This window comes from Gopherus evgoodei, chromosome 3 (genome assembly GCF_007399415.2).
Source record: "Gopherus evgoodei ecotype Sinaloan lineage chromosome 3, rGopEvg1_v1.p, whole genome shotgun sequence".
In the NCBI taxonomy this organism is placed as follows: Eukaryota; Metazoa; Chordata; order Testudines; family Testudinidae; genus Gopherus; species Gopherus evgoodei.
Window position 1 is genome coordinate 153864310 of NC_044324.1, and position 24817 is coordinate 153889126.

At 43.1% G+C, this 24817-nt stretch overlaps 1 protein-coding gene across 2 annotated transcripts in view; it reads left to right on the plus strand.

Moving 5' to 3' along the window:
- The window catches only part of CNST (consortin, connexin sorting protein), a 119121-nt gene that overhangs the window by 56542 nt on the left and 37762 nt on the right, over window positions 1-24817 (plus strand). For both annotated transcript variants that reach the window (XM_030557040.1, XM_030557041.1), the window contains exons 5-10: window positions 1229-1434; window positions 9401-9431; window positions 13554-13640; window positions 14191-14305; window positions 18039-18060; window positions 18247-18343. In XM_030557040.1, coding sequence (XP_030412900.1) covers window positions 1229-1434; window positions 9401-9431; window positions 13554-13640; window positions 14191-14305; window positions 18039-18060; window positions 18247-18343 — 558 coding nt within the window. The remainder of the gene's footprint in view (window positions 1-1228; window positions 1435-9400; window positions 9432-13553; window positions 13641-14190; window positions 14306-18038; window positions 18061-18246; window positions 18344-24817) is intronic.

Consider the following 24817-nt stretch of genomic DNA (forward strand, 5'->3'; position numbering starts at 1 on the left):
TCAGGAAAATCTCGTTAGCTGTTCGAGTTTTTGATGACGGAAAAAGTAACCTTTCCATTTATAAAGAGAGACTTAATAATTCAAAAATTGCAGAACTCAAACTTCAAACTTAGAACATGGCTAGGATGTCTGAGGAATTGGTTGCCTTGCTTAAATTTAATCTACACTCAAATTTGCACCTGGCTTATTTATTTATATAATTTATTTCAATGAATGGGCCATAAAACAAAGTGTTTAGCTATTAAAAATGTACAATTGAGCTTGCTAAATACCAATTTCCTAAAGATTTCTGTGGAACCTAAAGGCACCTAGCTCCAGTGAATGATGAGGTGAGATAGTAAAATAGGGAACAGGAGATCTCTGCTCGTAGTTTAGCAGGGAATTGAACATAAGTGAAATGCAGTGCTGATGGAATTTGTGTGAGGGAACTATCTGTCTCTCGTACAAGTCCCGCCATCTGCACCTGCAGAGTTCATAAATGCTGTTTATGTACCGCGAATAACTTCTTAGTGCTTAAATAATCATAGCTATTTATCAAACTGAATTTATAAGCTCTGCAATTACATATTGCTCTTAACGTCCCCAAAACCTCTCAGGGAAGTCACATCTCCAGAGTCCTTTACATAGCTCCCAGTGTTACAGAAGGGGCCTTTTAAAATGATGGGGGGGAAGGGAGAAATGCCATCAGCCATAGTAAAAGTAGTCCTGTTGTTTATGAAGGCTAATGTTCAAAACAACTTTGAAGTTTTTAAACTAAGCCATTTTTGAGCTATGAACCCACCAAAAAGTTTGAAGTCTTGTAAATGCCATGTGTCCAAAATTAATTAATCTCAAACTTCCAGCAACAAAAGTGCCTCTTTGGCCCAAGGCCGCACCTAATACATTTCAAAAGGAAGTTTTAGAATATGTTCAAAGGGGTCAAAATCAGGATTACAGAAATTACAGCAATTGTCACAGCCTTCATTATATGAAGTCACCCAGGTCACTAATCTCTTTCTGAATTATGCAGAACAGTTTTAACTGGTTCAATATTTTTCTGAACTAGACCACAGCACCCCTTTAGTTATAAAAAAAAAAAAATGCATGAAGTGTGTTAGTGTTTTTCAGATAGAGTCCTGCATCAGTGTCAGTCCATCTGTTACATCTGACTTTAACAAGACCGGCAGCTTTATTTTCAGTTTCCTAGTAATACTTGCGTCCTAATCTAGGTATTTGTTTCCATTTAAAGGAGTTCCTTCAGTGGACACAACAGCACTCAGGAAAGAGAATGCTCTCCTTAAAGCTACAGACTCAGTTCATGATGAAGATGCTGATGAGACAAATGTGAACTATCAGCAAAAGCAACAAAAACAGACTTTGCAGTCCCTTTTTTCCATGCTTCGAGAAGAGTTTGAGCAGATGGACTCAAGGATACTCCCTTTGTGTCTCCATCAGGTATCCCATGTATCAGCATGTTGTTACAATGTGATTATATTTTTATACTATTTTTTTTGTCCTAGAACTTGTCCTCGCTAGAAAAAAAAATACTTTAACATGTTTTTGTAACATGTGCTAAAGTCCTACAGTGGACAAGTCAATTTGTAGTTTTAAGGTTCGTTATGTAGTTAAAGAAAACCCGAAGGGGGAGATTTTCCTTGACTATCTAGTACATGTTAAAACTGCAAATTGCCTTGTGTTAAAATCCTAGTATAGATATGTTAAACCACACCCTTTTTTATGGATGTAGTCCCAGAGTAGGGTTGCCAGACATCCAGTTTTCGACCAAAACACCCTGTTGAAAAGGGACTCTGGTGGCTCCAGTCAGCACTGCTGATCGGGCTGCTAAAAGTCTGGTTTAAAGTGCAGTGGGAAAGGCAGGTTCCCTGCCTGCCCTGGCTCTGTGCAGCTCCCGGAAGTGGCTGGCATGGCCGGCTCCTAGGTGCAGGGGCAGCCACAGGGGTTCTGCGCATTTTCCCCGCCCAGAGTGCCGGCTCTGCAGCTCCCGTTGGCTGGGAACTGCAGGGGTGGTGTCTGCGGGCCTGGGCAGTACACAGAGTCCCCTGACTCCTCTGCCTAGGAGCTGAACATTCTGGCCGCTTCCAGGAGCCGCACAGAGCCAGGTCAGGTCGGCAGTCTGTTTTAGCCCCACTGCGCTTCTGACCAGCAGTGCCTGGCTAGAGCCCACACCTTGAACCCCAGCCCCAGGTCAGAACCCCCTCCTGCACCCTAACTCCTTCCCAGACTCCACACTCCTTCCTGCATCCCAACCCCTTGCCCCAGGTTGGAACCCTCTCCCGCACCCTAACTCCCTCCCAGAGCCTACACCCTTCACCCCCACCCTCACTCCTGCAACACCCTGCCGCAGCCCTGAGTTGCCTCTTGGAGTCTGCACCCCACACCTCCTGTACCCCAATCCCCTACCCCAGTCCTGAACCCTCTCCTTCATCCCTGGCCCCACCCCAGAGCCTACACCCCCAGCTGGAACCCTCCCCTCTACCCCGCCCTGAACCTGCTCCTGCACCCTGAACCCCTTATTTCTGGCCCCACCCCAGAGCCCACACTCCTAGCTGGAGCCCTCACCCTTTCCTGCACCCCAAGACTCTGTCCCAGCCCAGTGAAAGTGAATGAGGGTGAGGGAGAGAGAGCGACAGAGGAAGGTAGGGATGGAATGAGAGGGGGCAGGGCCTTGGAGAAGGGGCGGGATCGGGGGCAGGGCAAAGGTTTCGGTTTTGTGGAATTAGAAAGTTGGCAAACCTGTTCCAGAGTTGAATACATAAAATTTAGGGGGGACACATCCCTTTAAAATCACATAAAGGTTGTAGACATTGGTTCTCTAAATAGCATTTTAATCTGGGAATACTCTTATTGGAGACTTTTGTTTCCAGCGTTAACTTAATGTATGGATGGTAAGGATCACTCTTACTCAGCTGAAGGTGGTTTTTATCCCATTAATATGTGCTGATGATTCTTCTTCCATGTAACCTGTCATAGTGCAATCACTATCTTAGCTCTACATCAGTCCAAGAGAATAGGCAGTGTTGTAAGATGTATAGCTGTGGATTTGAAAAATAAGTGAGAATTAATGTTCAGCTGTTTATTTCTACCATGTAAAACAGGGGTCCCCAACACGGTGCCCGTGGGCGCCATGGCGCCTGCCGGGGCATCCATGTGCACCCGCCTACTGGCCATTGGACAAGCAGCTGCCGAAATGCTGCCAAGGAGTGGCAACGTCAAGAAGCACTACCCCTGAAATCCCACCAAATTTTGGTGGCGACGCCTCTTGATGTTGCCGCTTCACGGTGGCATTTCAGCGGCTGCTTGTCCAGCGGCCATGGTCTTTGGTGGCTAGTTGTCTGGTGCCCACCCCATGGAAAAGGTTGGGGGCCACTGATGTAAAAGAAGCAGTGAGAGATAAAAAGGCATCCTTTAAAAAGTGGAAATCAGATCCTAGTGAGATAAATAGAAAGGAGCATAAACTGCCAAATTAAGTGTAAAAATGTAATAAAAGCCCAAAAGGAGTTTGAAGAACAGCTAGCCAAAAACTCAAAAGGTAATAATACCAAAGTTTTTAAGTACATCAGAAGCAGGAAGCCTGCTAAACAACCAGTGGGGCCCCTGGACAATTGTGATAAAGGAGCACTTAAAGATGATAAAGTCATTGCAGAGAAACTAAATGAATTCTTTGCTTCAGTCTTCACGGATGTTAGGGAGATTCCCAAACTTGAGCCGTCCTTTGTAGGTGACAGATCTGAGGAATTGTCACAGATTGAAGTGTCATTAGAGGAGGTTTTGAAATCAACTGATAAACTTAACAGTAACAAGTCACTGGGACCAGATGGCATTCACTCAAGAGTTCTGGAAGAGCTCAAATGTGGAATTGCAGAACTATTAACTATGGTTTGTAACTTGTCCTTTAAATCAGCTACTTGACTGGAAGATAGCTAATGTGATGCCAATTTTTAAAAAGGGCTCTAGAGGTGATCTCAGCAATTACAGACCAGTAAGTCTAATGTCAGTACTGGGCAAATTAGCTGAAACAATAGTAAAGCATAAAATTGTCAGACACATAGAAGAACCATAAATTGTTGGGCAAAAGTCAACATGGTTTCTGTAAAGGGAAATAATGTCGTACTAATCTATTAGAGTTCTTTGAAGGGATCAACAAACACGTGGACATAGTGTACTTAGATTTTCAGAAAGCCTTTGACAAGGTCCCTCACCAAAGGCTCTTACGTAAATTAAGTTGTCATGGGATAAAAGGGAAGATCCTTTCATGGATTGAGAACTGGTTAAAAGACAGGGAACAAAGGGAAGGAATAAATGGTACCCCTCTCCATTCTGAAAATGTAACTAGTGGTGTTCCCCAAGGGTCCATCCTAGGACCAATGCTATTCAACTTATTTATAAATGATCTGGAGAAAGGGGTAAACAGTGAGGTGGCAAAGTTTGCACATGATACTAAACTGCTCAAGAGAGTTAAGACCAAAGCAGACTGTGAAGAACTTCCAAAAGTTTTCACAAAACTAAGTGATTGGGCAACAAAATGGCAAATGAAATGTAATGTGGATAAATGTAAAGTAATGCACATGGGAAAAAATAACCCCAACTATACATACAATATGATGGGGGCTAATTTAGCTACAACTAATTGGGAAAGAGATCTTGGAGTTATCGTGGATAGTTCTCTGAAGACGTCCATGCAGTGTGCAGCGGCAGTCAAAAAAGCAAACAGGACATTAGGAAGCATTAAAAAAGGGATAGAGAATAAGACAGAGAATATCTTATTGCCCTAATATAAATCCATGGTACACCCACATCTGAATACCGAGTACGGATGTGGTCTCCATCTCAAAAAAGATATACTGGCATTAGAAAAAGTTCAGAAAAGGGCAACTAAAATGATTAGGGGGTTGGGACGGGTCCCATGTGAGGAGAGATTAAAGAGGCTAGGACATTTCAACTTGGAAAGAGGAGACTAATGGGGGATATGATAGAGGTATATAAAATCATGAGTGGTGTGAAGAAAGTGAATAAAGAAAAGTTATTTACTTGTTCCCAAATATAAGAACTGGGGGCCACCAAATGAAATTAATGGGCAGCAGGTTTAAAACAAACAAAAGGATGTTCTTCTTCACACAGTGCACAGTCAACCTATGGAACTCCTTGCCTGAGGAGGTTATGAAGGCTAAGACTATAACCGGGTTTAAAAGAGAACTAGATAAATTCATGGAGGTTAAATCCATTAATGTCTATTAGCAGGATGGGTAAAGAATGGTGTCCCTAGCCTCTGTTTGTCAGAGGGTGGAAATGGATGGCAGGAGAGAGATCACTTGATCATTATCTGTTAGGTTCACTCCCTCTGGGGCACCTGCCGTTGGCCACTGTCGGCAGGCAGGATACTGGGCTGGATGGACCTTTGGTCTGACCCGGTACATCCATTCTTATGTTCAACGGGCTAGTGGCTTTGCTTCCCTGCAAAGAGTAACTGGGAGTGTGACAGTAGCATAGATATGTGGCTAGAATCTTTTGCACTGTAATACTCAGTTCAACCATGTTGTTTTGCTGAATGATGGCTCTACATATTGACCAGAAGGATGTATTTTGAGGGGATAACTTTAGTTTCCTTTTTCTTATGGTGTCTGACAGTGCTACTTGATGGACTTATTCTTTTGTCATCATTGTTGAAAGCAGAGTATCTGTGTTCTCATTTGAAACCGTTCTTCAGCTAATTTCTGCGGCATAGTGGTTCCTTTGCTGCTGCATTGCCTCTTGTTGTCAGTGATATAAATGATCAAAATGAGTAATAAATCAAATAGGTGTCAGGTTCCATAAATATATTTTATATTAAAAATATATATTTTACTGGCAGTTTACATTAGCAGTGGAATTTTCAATTTTTTAAAAATGGTGCTTTAGTGAAAAGTTTCTATTTTCTTGCATTAATTATGTATGTGAAACTTTGTTAGCACTAATTTAGTCTCTTGCCTGAAACAGAGTCTACATTTTGTGCTGGCTCGTGAATATCAACACCATATAAAGAAGGCAATGTAAATAGTGCAGAGATCTCAAAGTGCTTTACGTATATTAATGAATTTATCCTCACAGCACCTCTGTGAGTATGGAAGCAGGTAAATTCTAGTTGTTGTTCTACACATGAGGCAACTGAGGTACAAAGAGGCAGATTCTTTCAAAGTCATGCAGGAAGCCTCTGGCAGAATTGAGAATAGAATCTGTTTCCTGACTCCCAACCATGTGTCCATACCACAAGACGAACCTTCCTTCCTGAGAAAAATGAAACAAGCCCTAATAAAATATTTGAAAGAAAGTCAGTAAGTACTTAACATGTTGGCCATAGTATATTTTTATTAAGCTGGAAAAAATGAAATTGGAAAACAAATCCTGTTGTTTTCTTGTGAAATGAGCACTAATTAGAGCATCATCTTCTGTGGAATGGATTAATCTGTCATGAAGGGCCTGATTTAGATTTACTAATATAGCCTGCCAGTAACTTTTGTATGTAGTGTGTTTCTATCATTTTCTAATATGATGAGTCTTGATGTCTCACAACTGTTCACCCAGTATAGAATTAATTTTAACCATTTTATTTCATATGAACAAGTGCAATTTAAAACCAACTGCTGTATTAAAGAATCACTACAGCATTGAAATTCAGAATGGAATAATAAAAAGCTTACAATAATTTTTTTTCCAGGCATCAGTATACTAGAACATGTAATAAGGGTTAAGTTTAATTAAGTAAAAAATTATTCTTTGAGGTTTAACTGCAGAACACGCTTTTCAGATTTCTAGGAGCATGCACATAATTTGTTTCTGCCGTTACAAGACAAAAAATATAAATGCTTCTTGAGTTGTTCCAGGAATTTCTGGGACTACCATTCCAGGCAGCAGCCAGGATATACAAAAATGAGTTTTAGAATTCATCTGTCAATTCCCCTCTGGAGATGTTGGCTCCGAATAGTCTAGTAGGACTGAGCACCAGGAACATCCAATTTGTAACCCAAACTCTGCCACTGACTTGCTTTGTACCTTGGGCAAGCAATTCAAGCACATTTTCAACCGTGCCCACTAGCTGAGACACTCCGAAATGTTCAGAGGTAATAAGCACCCGTTGCTCTAGTAGAAGTCAATTGAATATCAGACGCTGCCTGTCTCAAATTGGGCACTCAAATGTTGAAGCACCAACAATATGTGGGCGTGTCTTAAAATTTTTGCCTTAGCCATACTATGCCAGTTGTCAAATAGGAATAATGAAAACCCTCAAGGTTTTTGAAGATTAAGTAATGTTTGTTAAGGCTTTTGCAATTTGTAAAGTTCTGTATAATTGCTAAGTGCTGCTTTTATTTCTGAGCTGTATATGCTTCACCTTGATAAACAAAACTCCTTTTTATTCCAGAGCTCTACAGGAAATTTTGCACAGGTCTTGTGCACACTTTGCCTGTCTCTCACAAATACAGTTAGTGCCTTACTGTCTCAAACTGAGAAGTTGTGTTTGCAATGAGGGAGCACGGGAAGGAAAGGCACATTTCAGTGAAAAATTTTGGCTTTTCTGCACCATCTGATTCCATTAGTCTAGTTTCCATTGCTGTTGGAATTAACTCTGGTCATCTCCATAAAACTCCAAACTACCAGCTCAGAACCAGAACATCTCGCTCAGCCTTAGCTTGGAAATACACCCATCCTCTGAGAAATCTAATAGTTGGGTGTATTTGAGGAGATGCCTTGGGTCCTCCTGGCTAGTTACATGGACTGTAACAGAACGGCATCTCTACAATTTTAAATGCAAGAGATTAGTCCTCTGTGGCAATACCAAACAAATGGATCTCTTTACTTGGTGAACGCAAAAATACTTGCTGTGTTCTACATCTATCCTACTATGTCATTCAAGCTATTTGTCTGGGAGTGCTGCTGCTGCTGCTAAATACTTGCAGTTCTGGTTTTCCAGTACCAATTGAAAGTCCATTGCTACATAATCAGTAACATACCCATTTTAGTAGAACAGTCTTTAAATGCTGTCTCTCTGTGTTTCTCATTGTTTTCCTTTGCCAGAGCTGTCACTTAAAGGTCATGTTTAACCCATTATGTTACAGCAATGTCATTAAAAGGGGAAAAGCCTTAGTTGGTTCTACCTCATAAAATCTATAATGCAGGCCATAGAGCTGCCATCTGGCTTCATTTTGTGCCTGCTGTCATGCTGAAGGGTTTTTTTTGACTATCAAGACCCTGGGCTTAGTGAATTGAGGAAAGATGGCTAGATGCTTTTCCACCTTGTAGACTTATGCAGAGGAGCAGCCTGGATAAGTGACTGGGAGAGAGAACCTGAAGTGACACTACATGGGTCCTGCAGTTGTACAGAAAGCAATTTTATCACAAGTCTGACAGTAGTTGATACTTCTCTTAAAGCCCCAGGTCCTGAAATCCTGTGATTTAAGAGAATTTAGCTTTCATTAAAAAAAAAAAAGTTTCTGGCCTGTGTAGTTATAGAAAAAAGCTTGAAAATGTAGCCAGACTGTAATCTATAAACTCAAAAGCTAGAAGACAAATAAAAAGGACCTGTTTTTTTGTTTTTTGTTTTTTTAATTTTCAATTTTTTTTTTTGAGGTCCAACTCATGATTTTTAAAGGCTTGGAGTTTGCAGTGCTGTGAAAAGGACATAAAGAGGAGAGTAGTTATATCTGTGGTCTGTGACAGGCTGCATTTTTCCCCCCACTTTTAAAGTTCTCTATCCAAAGACTGCTCTTGCCTGATAAGTCAGGTCATTGGCCCTTCAGAAAGTGTTCCCTATTTCACCTTTTAGCAGACTGTGCTGTAGCATTGCTCAAGAATTCCCTGTCCTCAATGATTTTACTTCCTGCAGACCTAAGGAAGTAAAATCTGATAAGAGAATTCATATTCTCATCCCCTGCATGTAAGTAAAAATGTGCACCATCTAGACTGCCTTAATAAAGCTCTTTGTTGTATAATAACTTAAGCATAAAAACCTATTGGTTTAACAGATCTAGAACCCAAGTAACATTTGGGCTTATCAGTCTCTGTGATTATAAGAAAAAGGAGTTATATTTGCTACTTATATGTCTTGTCAATATTTATTGTTTCCTACTCACTTATGTAATCTCAAAGACTAAATATTCATCTGGAAAGTATAACTTTTAAAATATATCTGTTTGTCTTAAAATGAATATAGGGGGTGGGGGTTTTTTGTTTTATGTTTTTAAAATTATTTGATTTTCCTTTTAAAAAATGTTTCCTGGAATAAGAACTTTTATGTCTAGTTTTAACATGGAGCAAATTTATACAAAAGAAATATGAACTCTTAAAAATTAAGGTAATATTATACATGCATGACTATAATAAAGAATCAGAAAATTGTGATGTTAAACATTATTTTCTTTTTCCTTTACAGATAGCTGAGGCCTATTTTCAGGAGGAGGAATGTATCCTTTCATTGATTAAAATTAACAGTTCTCTATTTTGTAAAAAAATAAGGTGGCATCATAATCAAAATTTGAAAGGAAAACAGACTTTGGTTCACAGGCCTTGGATCAGGGTTAGGAAGAGGTGAACATGCCATGTTTTATACACAAGTAAGCCTACAATATGTGCTTTCTGCTGTGCTTTCTTAGCTAGCTGGAGTACAAGTAAAGAAATAAATTCCCCCTTCCCAAAGCTGTACTGATATAACTGGTAATGCCTACGCAGAAACAAAGGCATAAGCAAAACAATTATATGCTTCAAAGAAATCAACTGTTTTACATGAGAAATCCTCTTCTGAGTATTAGGCATTAAGAATATGTCTTATCTGAATAGGATGTATATCCTAATTTATAAAAATACTACTATTGTAGTCTACTGTTCTCTGCATCAGGATAATGATAACCAGTGCACAATGTTGAAGCAAAACAATAATGTAGGATTTTTACGACCCAAACATTTATTGGTCAAATGTTACATCGGGATAAAGTTTAGTTTAATAGTTTCTCAAACCACAAACAGTTGCTTCTTGGAACAGCTAGTTCTGGGGCACACATGGGGAGAGGTTACTCTTGACCTATTCCTAATTAAATACACAGGACTTGATTCCAGGAGTTGAGCCAGTGATAGTGACTATAACATAATCTAGCTCAATTTCATCCCAGGAGGGATTGATCATACTAAAACCGAATGCTGTGTACTTTAGGAAGTACGGTTTTTAAAAAAACTTGGGAAACTCTTTAGAACCTAAAGGTGAAAGCTAAGAAATATAAATCCATAGTATGGGTGTGGAGGCGACTTAAGTATATCACATTACTCATAGAATTTATGCACATCTTTAAACAAGAAAGAAAGCAGAAAGGAAAGGCAATTTAAAAATCATTATGATTAAATAGCAAAATACATGATTTTATTCAAGTCCTGAAAGTATTCTTCCAAACATGGAAATCTAGTCCAAGTGATATTAAACTTTATTTAGAAAGAGACAGAGAATAATTCTGAAAATATTGTAAAGCTAATATTTAAAATAGAATGTATGTCACCATCTTGAGAATTACTTTTGGTCATCCTATCTGAAAAAGGGATAAGAAAGAAAGAAAATAAATGAAAATGTAAAGGCATGGGAAATATTTGTCAGTAAGTGAGATTAAAGATTAGGGCTTTTTAGTTTAGAGAAGACATGGCAGAAGTACAGTATAGAGAGAATCACATGGGTGCTGATATTTCATAATAGAAGAACAGTTTTCATTGAAAAGCAATACATTTAAAGCTAGTCAAAGGAAATACGTTTTTAACACTATGCTTAGTGAACCTGTGGAACTCAATGCCATGAGATAGTGAGGCAAAGAATTTAGCATGGTTCAAAACAGGATTAGATATTTGTATCAGTAGTAAGGGTAGCTAAAATTATGCTAACTATAATAAAAGTTATAAAGGATAATAGCTCTTTCAACCATTAATTCTGTGGAATTAGGAAAGAATTTACCCCTAAATGTACTCTTGCATAATTATTCATGATAGGGATTTTAACTTTCCTCTGAAGAATCTGATATTAAAAATTAGTGGGGACAGGATACTGGATTAAATGTGACATCAGTCAGATCCAATAAGGCAATTGTTGTGTTCTGTGTTTTATTTTCTAATAAGTTTATACCAGGCAAGGAATATTAACTCCTTTAGTGCTGTTTGTTTACGTCATGCTCTACATTTGTATCCCATAGTTAGTAAGAAGAGCAAGTATTTTTTGTGTCTTTGTGGTGGTTACTATATTATTTTATTTGGTATAAATAATGCAAATATTGTGTGTATATACTCAGAATCTGATTCACTCTGTTTTCATCTCTGGTATATTGCCTCATGGAATTTGAAATAGCTGAATGTGAAAACACGTGGAAAAAGGTGGTTTAAAATGGAAGCATTATTAGCTAACTTCATACTGCTTGGCAGAAGTAGAGTTAGTAGGGAAGTGTACAACTTTTAGAACACACTTGTAAACACAATGAAGGCCCTGCGGGCGAGAGGGGGGAGATTGTTGGTAAAGGGGGAATGGTAAGCATAATCTCAAAATATTTGACAAAAATTGAAACACCTTCATACTTCAAAAATAGATTGTCTGAGCAGTAACTTTTGCTGTGGCTGTTCACACCTTACTGCAGCTGTGCAAAGTATTAGAAGTCCTTGTCCTAAGAAGGGGAAATCAAAATGCTTGAAGTCCTTTAAAGTTATACCCTGTGTTTTGTCTAACAGATTTTTGGTGAAGATGTGTTATATGGGAAGAGATAAATTGCCTCCAAGTGCTACTTTATTATTATTGGTTAAGCTTCTACAGTATGCTTAGTGCGGTTCAAAACACAGAGGATGATGGTCTCTGTCTCAAGAAGCTTACAGTCTAGACCAGGCCTGCACAACTCGTAAAGCGGCGAGGGCCACATACTCCAAAGAAAACAGCTGAGGGCCGAAACCCCCCAGCTCCGCGGAAACACCCCCCACCCAGTACCTCTCGGCCCATGGAAACACCCCACCCCAGCACCGCCCAGCCCTGCAGAAACAAACCCTCCTTCCCCAGCACCACCCCACCAAAACAGCTGTGGGCCAAAAAGGAAGGTTGGGGGTGGGAAGGTGATACTTGATTTTAAATCAATCGGGCTCCCAGCTGAAGAGGTGGCTGGGAGCTGTCAGGGACAAATTAAAGGGCCCGGGGCTCCGGCGGCTGGGGGAAACCGGAGCTTTGCGGGGCTGGGGCAGGGATTTAAAGGGCTCAGAGCTCCTGCCACTGAGGGGAGCCCAAGCCCTTTAAATCCCAGCCAGAGCCCATCAGCTGGAGCCGTGGCCCAGATTCAAAGGGCTCTCGGCTGCCTGCAGCCACTGGGGAGCCCTGAGCCCTTTAAATCTCAACCGCAACCTGGAATCTCTGCGGGCAGCCCAGAGCCCTTTGATTCCCGGCCGCCACTGAGATTTAAAGGGCTCTGGGCTCCCCACCGCTGTGGGCAGCTCAGACCCTTTTGAATCCCAGCTGTGGCTGAGATTTAAAGGGCTCTGGGCTCCCTGCGGTTGCGGGCAGCCCAGAGCACTATGAATCCCGGCAGCAGCTGAGATTTAAAGAGCTCTGGTCTCCCCGCCGCTGTGGGCAGCTCAGAGCCTTTTGAATCCTTGCCATGGCTGGGATTTAAAGGGCTCTGGGCTCCCCGCCGCAGCCGGCAGCCCAGAGCCCTTTGAATCCTGGCCGCGGCTGAGATTTAAAGGGCTCTGGGCTCCCCGAGGCTGCGGGCAGCTCAGAGCCTTTTGAATCCTGGCCGCAGCTGGGATTTAAAGGGCTCTGGCCTCCCCGCGGCTGCGGGCAGCTCAGAGCCTTTTGAATCCTTTCCACAGGTAGGATTTAAAGGGCTCTGGTCTCCCCGCCGCAGCCGGCAGCCCAGAACCCTTTGAATCCAGGCCGCGGCTGGGATTTAAAGGGCTCTGGGCTCCCCGCCGCTGCGGGCAGCTCAGAGCCTTTTGAATCCCGGCTGCGGCTGAGATTTAAAGAGCTCTGGGCTTCCAGCCGCTGCGGGCAGCCCAGAACCCTTTGATTCCCCGTAGTGGGCCGCACAGTGAGCCTCTGTGGGCCGCATGTTGTGCAGGCCTGGTCTGGACAGACACAAAATGCATGTGATGTCTTTGAATGTAGTGGTTCTGCCTTAGAGTGTAGTTATGCTTGTCTTTGCTTGTGAAGTGACTTTTTTTTTTAAAATAAGTAAGTTAAAACAAAAATGTATAATGTACCTGCACTTAAAAACTCCTAATTGATCAAGTGTACTTTCTCGGGGTCAAAGTTTGTGGAAAGAGATGATAATGTAATAAAATAATCTTCCATGTTGCTTTTAGGAAGGTTGATTTTCAACTCTTTTTTAGTTTTTATTTAGTTTAGTTTAATAATTTATTCAAGTCTATTAGAGTGCTGGCCATGTAACTGCTCACATCCATTTTGGTACTTGTGTATCAGGTTTCGGTTATAGAACTAGACTGTGTTCTTTTGAACGTGGTATCAAATTTAAGTATATCCCAATATGTCTGTCTGTATCTGTATTTCTCTTTAACCTTCTATTCAGATGAGAAGGCAATGAAGTTCATTCAGCTCGAACGACTATATCATGAGCAGCTACTTGCAAATCTTTCTTCCATTCAGGAGCAGTGGGGTAAGTACAGTGTGTTCTAATGTGATGGGGAGGAGAGTTATCTTTTAGATACAGTTTATGGAACTGGTTCTTTCTAAATAATAGAACAAATATTTTTCCAGTCAATACTGTGTTGCAAAAACAAAAGTAGCTTTTTCACCAGAACCTTTAAGAGCCTGACATGAGAAAATTATTCTTTCCTGGGATTTTTCTCCTGTCGTCTTTGTGAAGAAAAGGGCATGCTTTGGAGATCATTCTTTATCTTGGTCAGTTTCTATACTTTGAATTCTCTACCATGGTTGATTCATATACTCTCGGGTGAAACTAGCATGACATTTGTTTCGTTTCTTGAAAGCGGCACAATTTATCGTGTCATGATATGCCTTTTATTGAGCGTCTTCTTCATAATTGTGCAGTGTACACAGAACTGATTTGTTTTATTGATAAAAAAACAAAATTGGACTTGAACATATTTTGCCATATACTATTCTCTTTGGCTTCCACTATTTTATGGCTAAATAAATACTAATTTTTTAGCAGTGTGGTTAAAACTATTTGTGGTTTAATTTAGAAACAAAGTGGAAAACAGCTGTGCCCAGTACAGTTACGACTCTGAGGAATTCAGCTAAAGGACTTAACAATGAAGAGTTAGAAAATCTTGCTAAACTTTGTACATCACATCAAGAGTAAGTATAGCAAACCTTATTACTTTAGCAAGTGAAAGTGTACCTCCTTGTTATTTTTATGGCACATGTTTGAAATGGATTCAACTACATCCCCCAAAATAAAAATTATAGCAGTTGATCAAAATCACAGCTACACAGCAGATGCTGTTCTTGATAGGAAACATTTATTTTGATCTGTAGTAAGAATACTTTATTCTACAGTAACTTCTCAGACTGGATTAATATTGTTAAAAGAATTTCTGCAGACTCCCTGTATTAATTTTATAATGTGGGCAGTTGAAGAGTTTATACTTTGATCACATTGCAGCCTTCTTTTGCTGAACTGGTGAGGATTCAGTTGGGCAAAATTGTCCTTTAGTCCCCAAATATACAGTTATGATCAGTCATGTTGAGGTGGCAATCCTCCATGTAAAGTGTGATATGATATGCTAAGAAAGTTACTATTCAAATTGAAACAAAACAGCAGATGAAAACTGTGTACTATAGAGATACGAGATTCTACAGTCTGATGTAATTATCTGATCATGTTTTGGCAAGACACAAACACAATTAATTCAAACATAAAAGTCATCAATGAGGAGCACTTTAAAAGTCTAAAGTTCAAAGTCTGGTGCCTACAGTACTAGAAGACTGATGAAGCATGCTAGTGACTTGCTTACACTTTAACCATAGCATAATTCCTACCACCGTTTGCGTTTAGCAAGTCATTCAGAAGAGATTACAGTCATATCAATCAGTGGCTAACAGTTGGGTCCCTTAAAGCCAAGGTGTTTAGGCATGAGAGTTAAGTAGTTTCTTTTTATACAGCAGAGGAGCTGCTCTCATATTTTTGAGTTTCTCTAGTGCCATTGGGAAGGAATGCACCTCAGGGACTCTCTTCAGCTAAATCAATTATATTAATAATAAATAATAGCATTTAGCTTATTTTATTTATTTATTTATTTATCATAGTGTCATAGAAAGGTGGGGCACAAAGGGACATTGAGAAGCCATCGAGTCCAGCCCCAACTATATCTGGCAAGTGTTTGTCCAACCTGTTTTTAAAAACCTCCAGTGGGGATTCCACAACCTCCATTGGAAGCCTCATTCCAGTTTTTCACCACTCTTCTAGTTAGAAAGATTTTCCTAGAATCCAACCTAAATCTCCCTTGCTGCAGATTAAGGCCATTACTTCTTGTCCTACCTTTAGTGGATGTGGAGAACAACTGATCACAGTCCTCATTGTAGTTTGAGAACTACTGTTTCCTGTATGGTCTTTCAACCAGTTATGCACCTGCCTTTATAGTAATTTCAGGTGGACTGCATTTCCCTAATTTGTTTATGAGAATGTCATGCAGGACTGTGTCAGAAGCCTTACTAATATAGTTATATAATATTACAAAATAACAAGAGGCACCGTGAGCTGAAGGTCAACAGACTTGGAACTGTTCTGGACTGGCAGGAACCCCTTCTGAAGGAAAGAGGCCCTCACAGAGTATACCTGGACAAAAAGTCCCCTTTCTGTTATGAGGCTATGTCTGCACTACCACAGAATTGACGCTGCTGTGATCCAAGCACCGGGGGTCGATTTAGCGGGTCTAGTGAAGATCCGCTAAATCAATGGCAGATCACTCTCCGGTTGACTCCAGTACTCCTCCGGGAGAGAGAGGAGTAAGGTGAGTCAATGGGAGAGCATCTCTTGTCTACCCAGTGTAGTGTAGGCACCACGGTAAATCGATCTAAGCTATGTCTACTCTAGCTACGTTATTCACATGGTAGTGTAGACAGCCTGAGAGAGCTACAACTCAGGCAGCTGTATGGATCTCAACTCTGATAGTGTGGAACAGAGAGAGAAACGAACTCTCAGGCAGGTCCAAGCCATTAAGGTGTTGATATTAACCAATAAAGCACTAAAACTCCACAAAGAAACCCACAGGCAACCAATGCAGATCTGGAAGGCGACTGTTATATGACTGAAGCAGTATTCTCCGCTTAACAAGCGGCATTCTGCACTTGTCACATGGACTTAAGGTAGAGCTGGGCTCAGGCGGTGATTTAAAGGGCTAGAGGCTCTGGCCGCTGCAGGGATCCCCAAGCCCTTTAAGTCCCCACCCGAGCCCCTCTGCCAGAGCTCAGGTGGTGATTTAAAGGGACCAGGGCTCCCCACAGTAGCTGGAGCCCTGGGCCCTTTCAATCCCCGCTAGGGCTCTAGTGGTAATTTAAAGGGCCAGAGGCTCCAGCTGCTGTGGGGAGCCCCGGGCCCTTTAAGTCCCTACTGGAGCTCCAGTGGTGATTTAAAGGGCCCAGGGCTCCCCACAGTGGCTGGCATACCGGGCCCTTTAAATTACCGCTGGGGAAGCCGGTCCAGTGTGGCACGGCATACTGGCCTGAACCCAACATAACACGGTCTCACTTACAAGGTGGTGAGATGTTTTGACTCCCAAGGACCGCGTTATATCAGAGTAGAGGTGTAGTGTACATATTTAAATGTCTACACAGCATCTAGCAGCATCTCTGTAGGCACAGAATGGTAGTCGTATTGTAAGTAACTGTGTTCTCCTTGAAATTTGTTCCATGCATCCTCTCTTTATTAACAATTCAAATACATTACATCTACTATGTTCCCTTTCTCCACTAATTATGTAAAATTAGTGACCATGTTTATTTGGCATAACTTATTTTTTAAATATACATGTTGTCATTCCTGTTATCAGTATTGTCTAGATGTTTATTGATTCTTTCAATAGTTGTTCCATATTTTTTCTAGGGATTGAAGTTAGATTTACTTGATGACAATAATCAAAATCAGTTTTCCATTTTTTTTTTTTAAAAGATGAAGTTCTTTGAATATTTGAGCTATGTGTTTTTCTAATTGAGAGCATCGATGTGATTTTTTTTCCAGTAATTTATTTTATAATCCAAATGCTCACACTGGACGCTTTGTTTTTCTTTACGAGTCTATTTTAGGCTGTTTCTGCTTTGCTTTTGCAAAAAAAAGTTTGTATACATTAAGAGGTGTTGTCAAGTTAAAGTCTAAACACTTTTTAAAAAATGTGTTAAACATTGTTTCTAATTGCCCCTGAAACCTCTTGCCAAGTGTTGTGGGTTTTTTATAATAATTTTTAAAACAAATTCTCTCTCCCTTATTGCTATGTGACAGGACTGACTATACAAGATAAACCATGGAGCTAATTGTGTTTCTAGAGCTGTAGAATACATAGCCTGATTTTCAGTGGTGTTGATCCAGCTGTGGGTCCCACTGATTTCAGAGGGAGTGATGGGTGCACAATTCTTCCAAAAATCTGAACCAGAATAAATTTGGGAAGTGAGGGAGACGGGGAGTAATATTTTCTCCAAATCTTTCAGTTACAGCAGATGTTACTTTTAATGCTAGTTGGTAAAACATTTGCAGACAGAAGTATGATTTTTGAAGTTGTTTTGTCCCTTTCAAAACATGTTTACAAGAAGTTTTTAGAACATTTCTGATGTGTTGTTTTTATCTTTAACTGCCTTCTCAATTACGTGCAGCAAAGTCCATTATAATTGGCTTTCTAATTATGTTAACATATGGTACAGTTCTGTACTTTAAACTATGCTAGTGAACTGATAGTGTTTCAGTGTTGGAAATGTTCTGTGCTAATATTAGAGTATGGAAGGGACTAGTATGATTTGTGCGGTAGTTATGGTGACATTTGTTGAGAAGAATATTGTTCCTGAAAGTGGTAATTCATTCTTCTTTTCTTTATTGCTGCAGGCCACTTGTATCCAAACACAGGGTAAGAATTTGTTTTCCTTGATGCTGCTTTACCAATTTAAAGTATGAGTAAGGGTATTTTTTAGTGTGCTTTGACATACTTTTTATAGAGTTGGTTTGGAAATGTAATACAGAGTGGACTTCTCAAATAATTGCAGTGTTTGAGTTTAAAATCAACAGTTACAGTAAGTGCTGTCCTGTTTTACAGCTAGTAACTACAGAAAAGTCCTTGGGAGGCAATCGTTTTGTACAATTAATGGGATCAGAAGATTTAAAAGAAAGAGGGGCTGCTGCTTGTGATTCAGGTACATCTTGTATAGATTGTGTACATGTTCTTAAATGTACTATTGATATTGTGCAACTGTTGCATTTGGAGTTGCAGCACATAAGAGAAGCAGAAATGAGAGTGCACATCATTTTTGCAAACTTTAATTTTTTACAGCATATAATAAAGTATTTGCACAGCATAAATAAGAAATAGTCTAAGTAGGGAATGGTCTTCATAATAATTACTTTAAAATAGCATTTTAAAATATTTTAATTTTTTTGTGTTATATCAGTTCATATAACATACAAAGGGCTATTCTTAATAGGTACAAATGTCATATTAGTGCCAACCCAATGATCCTCCAATATATAAAATGCCTGGCTAGCAAGAGATCTGGTTATAAATATTCTAAGTTGTGGCCATTAAATATAGTTAATTATTTAAAAGATCCATGTATAAAGCTGCATTTTCCATACCAGCAAAGAAAAAATTAAGAAATGCATGTTTGAGAGTCTTAAAGAAAGAAAATGCATCATTAATATTTGTTCAGGATGATAACCGGAAGTATGTCTCATCTTCACTTCCCTTTTCTGCAAGGACACAATAGTGCTGTGTTTGAGGATTGCCCACATAGTGTAATTGCATGGGAATGGAGAAGGAAGATAGTTTCTAAGCTATTTCACCTTAGTACATCTTTCCTCGCTATGAGCAAAGATTTTTGCATGTTCCTGAGGTAGATGATGAGAGTTAAAGTGGTCTAAATTCAATGTGTTTCTCTCTCCAGAGGCAGCTGCCATCATCCAAGAGATTTTGGGGTGGGGCTCAGAAGCTAGGAGATGATGGTGGCAGGGGATCACTACTTCTCTACACACTACAGGTCTCTTCTCCTTCCATTCCACACCCATTACTAACACTGCCACCACCCACACATAGTTATCTTTTGTTTGGGTTCTTATAGCACATCCACCACTGTGGCATCAAAGCTCATTCACAAGGCTGAAAAAAGTGCTGTCAGCTATCGTAATTTTATCATGAGTCTTGTAATGGTTGGTATATTTCTTACAACTCCACTTCCTGAAATCAGGAGATTGCATGAAAATGTCCAATTGCCTTCTGTTTTTTTAAGTTAGTTTATAACCCTTATGGTTTCAAAAAAAAGCTTAAAAACATGAAGCGACTGCAGCCTGAAGGTTCAGAAACCCAAAAGAATCCAAAATTTTGTTATTTTTATTGCTGGTTGAAAAACAGAATTTCTGTTCCACAGGAAATTCTGACATTTCTAAATTTGCTTTTTTTTCTGAACTAGAATGCAAGGCAAAAATTTCCTGCAGAACAGAAATTCTGAAAAATTTCAATTCAGACCCATCAAAATGTTTTCTTTGATAATGTCAAAACTTTATAATGTAAAATATAAAATATTTGTATATAAAAATTTATAGTAATAAAAAAATCAAAACAAATAAAATGAAATAATGGTCAAAACAATTTATTTATACTTTATTCCCTCTGAAATTTTGTGAAAATTGACGTTCCCTCAAAATATTTACATTTTGACAAAATTGTGTTTCCACTGGAAAACTGTGCCATCAAAAACATTCCAGACAAGCTGTGATAGTTGTTTAAAAATCTCATGATTTTGAAGGGCCTGACTAATGATTTTAGAATGCTGAGGTTGGCAATAATGTGAAGAGTATTTATGTAACTTCCTCCCCACCCCTCAGGCTAGTACATTTCTTTGGGAAGCAGTGGATATGTGTCCTTGGCCCTCACACTGGCAGATCTCTTTAGGAGGAGAGTGACTTTTAATAAAAGTCTATCCCAGGATATGTCTACTCTACGGGATTATTCCGATTTTACATAAACCGGTTTTGTAAAACAGATTGTATAAAGTCGAGTGCACGCGGCCACACGAAGCACATTAATTCGGCGGTGTGCGTCCATGTACCGAGGCTAGCGTCGATTTCCGGAGCATTGCACTGTGGGTAGTTATCCCGTAGTTCCCGCAGTCTCCTCTGCCCATTGGAATTCTGGGTTGAGATCCCAATGCATGATGGTGCAAAAACAGTGTCGCGGGTTGTCATAGTATAATTCCCAGATCTGAACCTTAGCGTCCAAAATATGGGTACTAGCATGACTTTTCCTAAGCTTAATTACCAGCTTAGATCTGATATGCTGCCACCAATCAGGACTTAGGTAGAGCGCCTGATAGACTCTGGTCTCCCCCAGAACCTTCCCTGGGGACTCCAAGACCCAGATTCCCTGAGTCTCACAACAAAGGGGAAAAGACGGTTACTCACCTTTGTAACTGTTGTTCTTCGAGATGTGTTGCTCACATCCATTCCAGTTAGGTGTGCGCGCCGCGCGTGCACGTTTGTCGGAAACTTTTTACCCTATCAACTCCAGTGGGCCGGCAGGTCGCCCCTTAGAGTGGCGCCGCCATGGCACCTGATATATACCCCTGCCGGCCCACCCGCTCCTCAGTTCCTTCTTGCCGGCTACTCCGACAGTGGGGAAGGAGGGCGGGTGTGGAATGGATGTGAGCAACACATCTCGAAGAACAACAGTTACAAAGGTGAGTAACCGTCTTTTCTTCTTTGAGTGATTGCTCACATCCATTCCAGTTAGGTGAATCCCAAGCCATACCTAGGCGGTGGGGTCGGAGTGAGAAGCATCGGCATGGAGCACTGCAGATCCGAAGGCCGCGTCCTCTCTGGACTGCTGGACCAAGGTGTAGTGGGAAGCAAAGGTGTGGACCGATGACCAGGTCGCTGCCCGACAGATTTCCTCGATGGGCACACGGGCGAGGAAAGCCAGCAACGATGCCTGCGCCCTGGTAGAGTGCGCAGTCACACAGCCCGTAGGAACGTGAGCCAAGTCATAGCAGGTCCTAATACAGGACGTTACCCACGAGGATAACCTCTGCGAGGAAATGGGAAGCCCCTTAATGCGGTCCGCTACTGCCACGAAAAATTGAGGGGATTTGCGGAATGGTTTGGTCCTCTCCACATAAAACGCGAGAGCCCGATGGTCATCAAGCAAGTGGAGTTGTTGGTCCCTGCGTGAAGAATGAGGTTTCGGGAAAAAAACTGGGAGGAAGATCTCCTGGTTGACGTGAAAGGCTGAGACCACCTTGGGGAGAAAGGCAGGGTGCGGTCTCAGCTGCACCTTATCTTTATGGAAGACTGTATACGGGGGATCTATCGTGAGAGCCCGGAGTTCCGACACCCGTCTAGCTGAGGTAATAGCTACTAAAAAGGCAGTCTTCCAAGAAAGATAGAGCAGGGAGAAAGTAGCTAACGGCTCAAAGGGGGGCCCCATGAGCCGAGACAACACCAGGTTAAGATCCCAGGTAGGGGCAGGGGGTCGGACGTTAGGGTATAGACGTTCCAGCCCCTTAAGGAATCTAGTCACCGTCGGGTGAGAGAAAACGGAGCGGCCATCCCCACCCGGGTGAAAGGTGGAGATAGCCGCCAAGTGGACCCGCAGGGACGATATCGCCAGGCCCTGTTGCTTAAGGGACCAAATATAGTCCAAAATATTGGCCACCGAAACTTCCATCGGGAGGAGACCCTTCTCCACGCACCAACAGGAGAAACGCTTCCACTTGGCCGAGTACGTCGCTCTAGTGGAAGGCTTCCTGCTGCCCAAAAGTACCTCACGTACCGGGGTGGAGCAGCGCATCTCGGAACTGGTCAGCCACGCAGGAGCCATGCTGCTAGGTGCAGCGACTGGAGGTCCGGGTGACAGAGAGTTCCGTGGTCCTGGGTGATCAGGTCCGGGTGAAGGGGCAGGGGAACTGGGTCGGCTATGGCCAGGTCCAGCAACATGGGGTACCAATGTTGCCTGGGCCACGCCGGGGCTACCATGATCACGCAGGCCCTGTCCCTGCGCACCTTCAGAAGGACCTTGTGGACCAGCGGGAACGGGGGGAATGCGTAGAAAAAGTGGGTCGTCCACGGAATAAGGAAGGCGTCCGCTATAGACCCGGATTCCCGGCCCTGAAAGGAGCAGAACGCCTGGCATTTCCTGTTCCCCCTGGACGCGAAGAGGTCCACGCGGGGACAACCCCACCTCCGGAAAATCGAGAGGGCGACGTCCGGGTGGAGGGACCACTCGTGCGCGAGGAAGGATCTGCTCAGGCGGTCCGCCAGCGTGTTCCGTACTCCGGGGAGGAAGGAAGCTGTGAGGTGAATGGAGTGGGCTATACAAAAGTCCCAGAGTCGCATCGCCTCGTGATATAGGGGAGAGGATCTGGTGCCACCCTGCTTGTTGATATAGTACATGGTCGTCGTGTTGTCGGTAAATACCGCGACACAACGACCCCGAAGCTGGTGACAGAACGTTTGACAAGCAAGGTAGACCGCTCTCAACTCCCGCATGTTGATATGTAGCTCCACCTCCTGTGGGGACCACAGGCCCTGTGTCCTCAGGGTTCCCAGGTGGGCCCCCCAGCCGAGATCTGAGGCATCCGTCGTTAGGGACACCGAGGGCTGGGGTGGGTGGAATGGGAGCCCCGCACACACGACGGACTGGTCTAGCCACCAACGGAGAGAATCCAACACCCCCTGGGGGATTGTGATCAGCATGTCTAGTGACTGCCTTGCCGGCCGGTAATGTGCGATGAGCCAAGACTGGAGGGGCCTCATGCGGAGCCGTGCATACCCGGTCACAAACGTGCAGGCTGCCATATGGCCTAACAGGGTTAGGCATGTCCGTATCGATGTCAGGGGGGCTGCCAGCAAGCGCTGAACAATCGCCGACAATGACTGGAACCTGGGCAACAGCAGAAGGGCCCTGGCCACGGTGGAGTCCAGGACTGCCCCAGTGAACTCCACCCTCTGCGAGGGGAGCAGGGTGGACTTGTCCACGTTGATCATGAGGCCCAAGGTAGCAAACAGGCCGGTGATCCTGCGGATGTTGCTGCGGACCTGCAGCTCCGACGTGCCCCGAATTAACCAATCGTCGAAGTAAGAGAACACGTGAATGCGACTGCGCCGAAGATGTGCCACAATGACAGCCATGCATTTTGTGAATACCCTCGGAGCCGTAGAAAGGCCAAATGGGAGGACCGCAAATTGGTAGTGATGGCGGTCGACCACGAACCGAAGGAAACGCCTGTGGTGTGGCCATATGGCAATATGAAAATAAGCGTCCTGCATGTCGAGGGCAGCATACCAGTCTCCAGGATCCAGGGATGGGATAATGATCCCCAGGGATACCATGCGGAACTTCAACTTTACTAGATATTTGTTGAGCTCTCGCAGGTCGAGGATAGGCCTGAGGCCTCCCTTGGCCTTGGGGATCAGAAAGTAGCGGGAATAAAACCCCTTGCCTCTCTCGTTCTCCGGAACCGCCTCTATAGCTCCTTTGTCGAGGAGCGTCTGTACCTCCTGTCGGAGGAATTGCTCGTGAGAGGGGTCCCTGAAGAGGGACGAGGGTGGGGGGCGGGAGGGAGGAAAAGATACAAACTGCAGACGGTATCCCGTCTGCACCGTGCGTAAGACCCAGCGGTCGGATGTTATCCGGGACCACGCCTGGAGGAAAAACGAAAGGCGGTTGGAAAACGGGGGGGAAGGATCCATGGGGGATACTGGTACTACGCCCTCGGGCGCACCTTCAAAACGAAGGTTTGGGTCCAGGTGGGGCTTTAGAGGAGCTTTGGTTTTGCCCCCCTTGATTGCCCGACGGCCTGCGCCTGCCATTTCTGCCGCGGCGCCTATTAAGGTCCTGCCGCTGGCGGAACTGGGGGTACGGTCGACGCTGCTGCTATTGCTGCGGCCGGAAGGGTCTGCGTTGCGTCCCAGGCGTGTGCATCCCAAGAGAGCGCATAATGACCCGATTGTCCTTAAGACTTTTCAGTCTGGGGTCTGTCTTCTCCGAGAACAGGCCCTGGCCTTCGAACGGGAGGTCCTGGATGGTGTATTGGAGCTCCGGTGGAAGGCCAGAAACCTGAAGCCAGGAGATGCGGCGCATCGTCACCCCCGAGGCGAGGGTACGGGCAGCCGAGTCCGCAGCATCCAAGGAGGCCTGCAACGAGGTTCGTGCAACCTTCTTGCCCTCGTCAAGAATCGCCGCAAATTCTTGACGCGCCTCCTGTGGCAGCAGCTCTTTGAACTTATCCGCTGCCACCCAAGAGTTAAAGGCGTAGCGGCTAAGAAGGGCTTGCTGATTGGAAACCCTGAGCTGCAGGGCCCCGCCGAATAAACCTTGCGGCCGAGGAGGTCCATACGCCTGGCCTCCTTGGATTTGGGGGCTGGGGCTTCGTGCCCATGACGCTCCCTCTCATTCACCGACTGTACCACCAGGGAGCATGGTGTCGGGTGAATATGGAGGTACTCATAGCCCTTGGAGGGGGCCATGTACTTCCTTTCGACGCCCCGTGCAGTAGGGGGGATGGAGGCCGGCGATTGCCAGATTGTATTGGCGTTGGCCTGGATCGTCCGAATAAAGGGCAGGGCGACCCTGGTGGGAGCATCGGAGGAGAGGATGCTGACGACGGGGTCCTCAATCT